Source organism: Molothrus aeneus, chromosome 6 (genome assembly GCF_037042795.1).
Source record: "Molothrus aeneus isolate 106 chromosome 6, BPBGC_Maene_1.0, whole genome shotgun sequence".
Taxonomy (NCBI): domain Eukaryota; kingdom Metazoa; phylum Chordata; class Aves; order Passeriformes; family Icteridae; genus Molothrus; species Molothrus aeneus.
The window spans coordinates 10,139,339-10,148,985 of NC_089651.1; the positions used below are offsets into that span (position 1 = coordinate 10,139,339).

The 9,647-nt window shown below is 51.0% G+C and overlaps 1 protein-coding gene across 1 annotated transcript; it reads left to right on the plus strand.

The window, feature by feature from the left end:
- Positions 1–5,599: 5,599 nt before the first annotated feature.
- On the plus strand, positions 5,600–6,657 carry INAFM2 (InaF motif containing 2). The gene has a single exon (XM_066552167.1). It carries the CDS (start codon positions 5,770–5,772, stop codon positions 6,154–6,156), a length of 387 nt encoding a protein of 128 aa, XP_066408264.1. The 5' UTR covers positions 5,600–5,769; the 3' UTR covers positions 6,157–6,657.
- Positions 6,658–9,647: the final 2,990 nt, after the last annotated feature.

Here is a 9,647-nt window from a genome sequence, read left to right on the forward strand (position 1 = left end):
TGAGACAGACCAGCAGGGCAGCTGGAAATTCCCCAGATGAAATGAAACATTCCCAGAGTCCCAGGAACCGCACTACTCCACACACTCACTTGGTTCTGTGGCAGATACATGGGACACAGAACAGGAGAGGTGGGCAAGATGGGGATTATAGTGACAAAGCAGCAGGGAAGGGACCAAAAGCAGACTAGGTTAGAGACAAACAGGGCCAAAACAAGTCTCTGCTTCTGACCTTGGAACAAAGGAATTCCATGTGGGCAGCAGAGGAGGAAAGGAGCTCCACTGGCTCATGGGCACTGGCTAAGCTAGAGAGCAGCTTATGAAAAGGCCTGACATGGCCAAGATCAATTTTAGAGGCAGAGCCCCACAACTAATTACAAGTGGAAATGACTGTGCTATGATTGCTGTGGATTCCCAGGCACACGGTGGGATGTCATCCTCACCTCCTATCAAAGCCAAGATTGCCATGGCTCAAAAGGGACAATCTGCTGGCAAAAGTAGCAGAGAAAAGGTGGAGAACAAACCCCCCCCCCCAACTCTGTAAGAGGAGCCAGCTGCATGTTTTATTCTTTCCTTTCTTCCCAGCCCTGATGTGATGAGTCTGGCACTTTGGAACAGCCTGGATAGCTGGGGGAATGGTCACTGAAGGAATCCTAAGGGCATTCTCAGGTGCTACTGGCATGAGGCAGGAGAGATAAAGTGGAACTTCAGCAAGTGCTCCAACTGTAAAACAATAAAAGCAGGAATCAGAGCTCCCTGCTGCAGGAAAAGAGAGCCCTGAGCAAACACAACATCCTATGTCTTTCAAGGGGTCTGCCAAAAAAACCCCTGGGAATAAGAGAGCTTCCGCATTTCCAGCTACCATGGCATTTTCTGCACTTATCAATCTTGCCCTTACAGGAATTAGCTATACAACAGAAGGCAGTTGGCTCTCTTTCCTTAGGGTCACTGGGATATTCCAGGCCCAGCCAAGCCAGTGTCACCAGGATCCCACACTCAGGAAAAGTGGTTACTCCCAAGGAGAGAAACAGAAGATGATAAAGAGTGCAGTGAAAGTTCTCTACACTCACCTGATCTCTTCTGCAAGGCCAGAGCAGCTTCAGGTTTGCTTCCCTTTAAATTAGGGAGCAGCAATGGAGAGAATAGAGAGCATTAATCTTGCTCAGAGGTGCTGCAGTCCTCCCAGCCTCTGGAACACTGACAGCACTGCAGGAAGGCCCTGGAGGTCACAGCTGCAAAGCAGTGAGAGGTGGGATGAGCTTTGCCACCTGGTACTGCCAAGGGCAGGTGAGATCAGTCATAGCTACTGGATCCCATGGCTTGACTGGTACTGTCAGTTATCACAGCTTTGTGAACCAAGTGTGCTTCCTGCCAGGGCCTCACTGCGAGGCTGCTTCTGTCCTTCTCTCACACCCGGATATTCATCAGCTTTCTCTGCCTCATGAACAAAGTAAGCAAGAATCCTGCCACAGCTTAACTCTACATGTCACTCAAGGTCAGCTTCCCCTAAGGAATAAAACCTTAATTCAATGAATAATGAAATCATATTTGAGACTCAACTAAACACAAGCAGCATGAAGATCAGTGCCCAAGTTGGTGGCTGCCCTGCAAGGCCACATGATGCCCAACAGCAAGGGCCAAACCCCCACTTGCACAAAGGTTGTCACAAAAGCTGCAGCTCCCTTCCTCTTGCCCAACCCAGCCTCCTTATCTTCCACTTCACACTCCTTGCTCTGTAGGAGCCTCTGTCCCTTGCACGCAGAGATGGCTGATGGAGCCCTGATAGGACAGAGCAGCAGTCCTGCCCTCTGCAGAGAGCTGCAACATCAGAGCAGGCACGAACAGCAGCACTTGAGCAGTATTTGTTTATTCAAAGCATCCTTTATTCTCTCTCTCCTGTAAGGCACATCACCTAGTGCACACTTGTCCCACATCCCTGTCTCCTTGCTTTCCTCCCATACCTTCCCTGCCAGGCTACCCACCACTTGCTACAATAGTTTTGATATGCAAACATTTCCCTTTTTTAAATTTAATATTCTTCCTTCTCTCCCTGTGCTACCTATCCAGCAGCCTGTACACCCCCCCCCTCCCCCCAACAGGGTGCATGCAGCAGCAAGGCAGGCAGGATCACCCTTCAGACAAGGTTTAGGGGACAAGGTTTCCAGACACTCATTTAAGCCACACTGTTAAACCTCCCTCCTGACTTCCAGCAAATTACTGTAACCTCCACCCCAGCTTACTCCTGGCACAGAAAATCTGTAAGAAATCTCTCCCAGCATTGTTGCAGGAGAATTACTTTGCCATGTGTAATGCTGTCCTCTAGTGAAGAGCTGTGACACTGCACATCAGCAATGAACTCCCAGCTCTGCAAATGCCAGCCCATCCTACTGCTCCTGTGGCTGCTCTGCCCTCAGAGCGCTGGCAATCCGGAAAGGATTAACAATACCATTAAGACCACAAAGATAGTATTTTCTTACCACCCTGGAGAGCAGAATTGCTGAGTGTGTGTACAGGGACATATCTTGTGTCCCATTTTGAACCGAAACCACAAGGCCAAGGACTCCTGACAGCTCTCAGCATGACTCTTCAGCTTGATCTGCAAAAGTCAGAGGACAGTGGACTATGGCACAGAGAAGTGGCCACAGATGCCACAAAACCATAAAAGCAGTGAGGTCTTGTGCAAAAAAACCCCAAATCCCAAGAAACTGTCTGTCCAACCACCAAGACATGGTTAGGCCTATAATTAACTGCTCACTGGGCAGTGTGTTGTGTTTACAGCACTGACAGCTTTCAGTATGTTTCCAAGCAGCACAGTGAGGCTGCAAGCAGGATCACATTTAAACATCCCATACATTCCTGCAGTGCCAGGTCACTGCTGCCCAGAGCTGGCTGAACCAGCCATTCCTGACTGTTGGGAAAAAAACAAGACTTTCCAAGACAGGTCATTAACAGGAAAGGAAGCATGAGGAGCAGTGGCACACAAACAACATGCCCATCTCATGGTACACTTCAGTAGCAGAGTAACAAGAAGAGGAAAGCAACTTGTACCACACCTGGAGGTGAATGCAGCCTGTTCCCGCCTGTATTCACCTCCAGTACAACACACTGCAGAGGAAATCAGGATGCTGGGGGACAAAGCCCCATTGTGCTCTTAAGCTCATCCACATTTACTTCCCACTGCACCAGCCCAACTTTGTTTGCCTACTTGGTTCATGAAACTGAACAGGTGTCAGCCATATAGTCTTCACTTCTCCACATGCTAGCCCAAAGCTCTCATTTCTGTAATATCCAGCCTCAACCTAGAGCATTCTCCTCCTCCCTGCAAAGGCCTTTGCACAGCTCAGACAGATGTCCCAGGCATCCCATCCAGTATTCTGCTACTCTCAGAAGCATGGAGAGAATCTATCTCAGGCCAGCAATCTTCCCTTAATTAAGTTTTCCCTATCCTGCAGCACTGGGAAGCTATTCACTGACTGTGATTGTGGGAAATCAATAACACAGGTTCATTTAGCTACATCCTTGGTGAGCCCTTGGAGAGAAAACAAACATCCCACTGCAAGAGGTAGCAGCAGAATTCAAGCTCTCTAGTGGACCCTCAGACATGAGAAGTCAAAATTAAAGGAGCTTATAAAGAACAGGAGCCTGCAGAGCAGTTTTTGGAGTGGTGGGAGGAAGGCTGTTTAGGGACTCTGCAGCTCTCCTTCCTTGGAGGAGTCCCTGAGAGCATCATGTACCCCTGACTCTGTCTCCAAGCCATCTCTTTTATGCTCTTTAGGAAGATTCCTAGAGAGGGATAATTTGCAAGCTGTGTCTAGTGTCAAACATGGTCACCGACTTTACAAGACCCCAGAGCTCCAGTTTTGTACCACAGGAATCCACTCAGAGCACAGCTTGGTGTTTTTGCTAAAACCCTAAAACCCCAAGGATAAAGCAAGCACCATTCCTGCAGTTCCTTTAGGGATGGTTGTTAGCAAGGAGCTCTCTTTAGGAAAGAGGGCACAGACCTTCTCACAGCTGCCTGCAGAGAAGCTCACACACAGTTACTTGTCCACAATAAAATGAAAAGCCTTCACCTGACCTTGGCAAAAGCCAAGACTTCACACTTAATGAACACAAGCCTGCTCCTACTCAAAGCCCTGAGAGCAAAGGGTTGGCAGGGAGAAGAGAGCCTTAAGAATACTGAATTTCTTGAATATTACCATGGAATTGTGTGTTTTAGGAAGGGCAAGTCTCCACTGCAGCATGAGTGAGTCAGAAATAAATGCAACAGGAGGTGAGGCTGTTGGGCTGAAGGCAGAACATCGCAAGCCCATCACACTCCGTACATTTGCTGAGAATGTTCCAACAGTTCCCCTGCACATCCAGCCTTCTCCGGTTCCTAAATAGGGAAAGACAAATACATGTTTTGAGAATGAACAGATACATCTATCATATTGCTAATGGTATTGGTTGATATGAGTGGATACATACAACATCTGTTTGGAAGGTTCAGCAAGAGGTCAGCTTTGGCTCAAGGCCTGTTGTTCAGGCCTCAGTACTTCAACCCAACAAGCACCAGGCAAAAACTGTCGAGACCTCACTGAGCCCCAGAGGCATTCTCAGTACATGTCAACCCTCTGCCCCTTAACTGGAATTAAGCAAGAGCATAGGGAAGGGACTTGTGGGAGGTAATAACTCATCATCATTTCACCTGCTGAACCAAAAAAGAGGAGGAGCTGGAGCAAACCCATCACTGAGGGAAAACGCATTGAAAAATTACTACAAAGTCCATTTGTAGGAAGTGCTATAAATTCACTTTCCAAGAATTACAATTATTCTGCAGCTACTCCATTTATTCCATAACATGTCTTCTTGGGGAAGCCTCTGGGTTACAGGCAGTTCTCCAGTTGCTGTAGGCGCCTCCAGATCTACAAGTCCTGGTTTACAAGAGGTTTTTGCTGCAACCACTACACCTGACTGACCTCAGATTGAGGGGAGGGAGAAAACGATTGCAGAAGGCACAACTACATCATTCCAAAAGTGATTTTCTTGCACCATAAAGAAAAAAAACCTAATTTATGTCCCAAATCACCATTTTAGTTGCCTTTTGAACAAGGCAATAGAACAATTTCGCAGGGAACTAACACCTGTGGAGTAAGGTGAAGCTATAACTTCAGAGAAGGTTTAGAGTGTATCAATAATGGACTTGGGAAGAGCCCAGTTGGACAAAACTAAGGCAGCCCTTCCCTCTAAAAAACTGCCGCTTGGCTCGGGCACCCTTGCAGCCTCACAGAGGCGCAGGCAGCACATACCTGCATCAGGGAGAGCGCAAAAAGTAACTCCGTCGGGAAGCCAAAGTAGAGAGGAGACTTCTGACCTCCTCCAGCGCTGGGCACGTTCCAGGAGGCCGTGCCAGAAGCCTCCCTGCGGCTGGGCGAGCACTGCCCACGTCCCTGAGGCACCGCTCCGCGCCCACCCCTCACTCCGGGGCGGGGAAAGGGTGCGGTGATACGGGCACCGGGGGAGGGGGCTCGGTTTAAAGGTGGCCCAGGCTCCTCCTCCTGCCCGCCCCTCTCCTCTCCTCCCCTGCCCTTCTCCCGTCCTGTCGTTCCCACCCCTCAGGGCGGGGTTGCCCCCTACGCTCCGCCCCTCGCCCCCGGCGGGGCAGCGCGGGCAGCGGCACCGGTGGCAGCACGGGCGGTACCGGCATGTCCTGAGCGGCGGCGGCGGCCGATCCGGGCCGGAGCCAGCACGGAGGGCTCGGTGGAGCAGCGGGCCAAGGGCCGGGCCCCCATGAAGGAGAAGGAGGCGGGCGCGGAGCGGGGCAAGCCCGCCACTTACACCGGGGACAAGAAGGCGCGCATGGCGGCCAAGACCAACAAGAAGTGGGTGCGCCTGGCCACCGTGCTGGCCTACGTGCTCTCCGTCTCGCTGGCCGCCATCGTGCTCGCCGTCTACTACAGCCTCATCTGGCAGCCGGTGCGCGGCAGCGGCGGCTCCTCCAGCCCCGGCCCCGGCGCCGCCGCCACCCCCGCGCAGCTCCGCGCCGCGCCCGCCGGACCCACGGCGGGGCCTCCGCCCGCGCCGCCGCGCCCCGGCCCCGGCCCCGCCGCCACCGCCCCGCCGGCCGCGTCCCCCTCGCCCGCGGCCGGGAACGGGCCGGGAGCCGGCAGCCCCTGAGCCGGGCGGGCCGCGGGAGGCCGCGCGCCGCCGGGGATGCGGCCGCGGGGCTCGGCCGAGGATGGAGACCGATGGCTCGCCCGTCCCTGCGGCACCGTGCAGCGCCCGTGGAGACTGACTGGAGACTGACTGGAGACTGACCTGGAGACTGATTCGGCCCCGTTTGGACTCGGTGGAACTGCGGTATCTTCTTTTCCCCCCGATTTTTCCTCAAAAGGGAATTTTGTGGCTTCGTTTTCTTCCTCACCAGGGCTAGCTTCTCTCCCTTTGAACCCGCATTGAATTCCTGCGCTGTTTATGCCAGTCTGTTACCTATACAAGGATATCGGTGTCCAAAATTCCTCGCTATTTACAGGATCAGCTGGGAACAATACGAATTTAGAGGCTGTAATCCATTTGAAGTAAAAACAGTTTTGTTTAACGATGAGCATAAACTTATTTAAAATATGTGGAAGGTAAATTGACTTGTTTACTATATTAAAATATTTTCCCAATATGAAAGTCTCTGTAACGAAGTATGTTCTCTTCGGTGGTGGGAGGAGGAGTGCTGAACTGGAAGGGGTCTGAGTAGCAAAAATTTGGCCACTGCAATGGGCAGTTATGGTACATGATGTTGATTCATTTGTTATTGGTCTCTGTAGGTGAGGCTGGAGAAACCTCTGTACGTGGCTAATTGTGGAAACGAAGCAGTGGTGCTGGAAAGGTTTGATCTGTGCTGGCAGAGCAGGCGGAGCTGTGGCAGTGGGTGCTGGTGGGCTCTGAGCTGCGGTGCGGTTGTACCCGCGGTTGTACCCTCGTGCTGCTGCCTGCAAGGGATGGCAGCGCTTACGGATCGTCCCTGCACCTCTGGGGCATGCAGAACCAGGGTAGATATGGCCCAGGCAGCTCCTGGTGAGTCCGGGAAAGGCTGTCCTCCCAGCTCCATGGTTTCCTGCCCTGTGGTCCTCAGAAATCTTCTATTCCTTGATGAGCAGGGTGAAAAAATGGCCTTTAATGACTCTGGGATGTGGGATATAAACTAGGAAACGGTAAGAGCCATGTTGTTCCAAGCTGCTGCTTTCCAGATGGATGGATTCAGCTGAATCTGTGAGGCTGCCAGGCTGTACTGCATCCCTATGAAAGAATCACAGTAGTTCAGATTCCTTCTGCCGAGGGATGCAAATGTAGTGTAACGTGGCGTACGTATTTGAGTTGTGCAGATCACAAAGGTATTATAAAATACAGCATTTGGCTGCTTGAAAAGAGCTGTTTCATATCAAAATTGGAGTTTGGGACTGTGGTGGCTTGTTAAGGCTGCTGCATCAGCTGGGCATGGCCTTTACACCATCTGTGAAAGGTAGAACCAGGAGCAGAGGGTTTGCAGGGAGAAATGAGGTGAACAGAGAGTGGTTTGTGATCTTCTTTTCACCCTCTTTTCCAGTTTTCTGGGGAGCATGCAGGGAATGCTTTGTGTTGTTGGAACAAAAAGCTGGTGGGAAGGACAAAACGATCCCGCTTAGTCACTTAAGCCAAAATCATGGGATCGCTGCCACCCTCCTGCGGGGCAGGTGGAAGAGCTGGAAGCACTGTGTCAGCAGACAGGTGCCCTGCAGCTGTCACCTCCTGAGGTGCTTCTCTGCTCTCTCTGTTCACCTGCAGGGGGAAGGCTGGGTGTCCCGGAGCAGCACTGGCTCCAGGCCCCACGGGTGTCTGTTCTGTGAGTGGGGGATTGTGTTCCTTTGGTGGTTCTGCCTGCAGCGGGTTGATCCCTCTGTGGGGCTGCTCACACCCACGGCAGTTCTGGTCCTGGTGATATCAATGCCTTTTGCTGGCCTTAGGGCACACCTTTGATTGTGGGGCAAAGTTCCTGCAGCTTCCCAAGGGAGAAATGAATGACAGAGAAACCAAGCTCATTGTGGTGCCAGCTGAGTTTAGTCTGCTTCTCAGCTCAGGTGGTAATGCAGAACCAGTTGGGAAGTGTCTCTGAGAAGGAGCTTGTGTTTAACTTGTAAACCCTTGGAGATAAATAAAGCTGCGTGCAATGACATGGATGCTGGGATTTCTCTGCTGCTGGCCTGCAGCTTGGAGCTGGTGACTCTGTGTGCTGAGTGCCCAGGGCCTCCTGGCATCCTTCACTTTAACTACAGTTGCTCTCAGAAGACTAATAGAGCCTGGCTGCGTGGTGCAGAGGGGAGAGGAAGTGAATGGAATTTAATGGGCTGTGTGGCCCTCTTCCAACCTGTCGTGTAACTGCTGAGAGATGCCTTGTACTCAGGAGCAGGAACAACCTAAAGTTCTTTACCTGGTTTGTGGTTTTGGTAGCAAAGGATCTCTGGGACAGAGACAGTGCACAGATCCACTGGATCAAAGGGAACAGGCCCTTCACTGATGGCTGCCTCCCCTTCTGGTGCTAAAAATAGTTGATGAGCCAGTACGAGGATGGTTGTGGCTGTCTGCATTCCTGTAGGAAAGTGCAGGCTTGGTGAGTTCCCAGACTGTGTTTTTGCATCTTCTCCTCTGCTGACAAACAGATTTCAGTGAAATGCTGCTATTTCTGTACCTATTACAACTGGCTTTGGAGCATCCTGGGGCTTCACTCCGGTTGTACTGAGTGTGCAAGAGAGGAGAAGCTGCCTGGGGAAGATGCAGAAGGGTTGTGTGCTGCCAGCCTAATGGCCAGGGAGCTTTGGTGATTGCAGCAGCCTGGTTTTCCAAATCTTCTGGACCTATATTCTTCAGCTATAATCATTTCCCCATCCTTTTCCTAGCCAGGAGTCATAGCCCTCTGGAGGCAGATGTGTTCCCATTGGGATGCTGTTGTCAGCCTGTGATGAGCCCGTTGCTGTGCTTCTTACTCTTGTCATGACAGACTGTCGAAGAAATCGGTGACTAAGTGTACTTTGCAAATACTCTAGTAACAAAAATGGCTCATCTGGACTGGTTTCTAGATGTAAGCTAACGTAACATTCAGGGCACTAGGGATTTCTTGGGAAGTAGATTGGCTGCAACAGATACTTGGACTGGGAATTTTTGCATTATATTGCTATCATTGTACTGAGACAGTCATCTGCATCTCAGCAGAATTGCTTTAGTGCCCTGAAATGGTGCAGTCACCAGTCTGGGGTAAAGCTGAGGTTTAAAAGGCAGATTGTTGTGTCATCTGTTGTGTTACTTCAGCTCCAGTTCACCCTTTCCCTTCATTGCTCCTCAAAAAAATAATAAAATTCAGGTTCACTTAGTGTGATTGTATCAGGCAGGACAAGGCACGGGGTTGTGTGTTGCTTCCCAGGTAGAAATTACTGTAACATTGTGATTCAAGATGTTGATTCCTTGGAATTGCTGGGGAAGGTTATTCCCTTCACACAGCTGCTGTCCTACATGTCACCTACCAACAGAGCTGTGCCATGTTCCCATGTGTGCATGTCGGTGAGGAAGGAAGACATCTGGAAGTCAGTTGGATGAAGGAAATACTCAAATGTGAGTGAAATACCTTAAAGCTTTTTGCTTTTGTG

Excerpts from the sequence above, each read along its gene's own strand:
- INAFM2 (XM_066552167.1), top strand. The coding sequence starts at position 5,770 with ATGAAGGAGAAGGAGGCGGGCGCGGAGCGGGGCAAGCCCGCCACTTAC.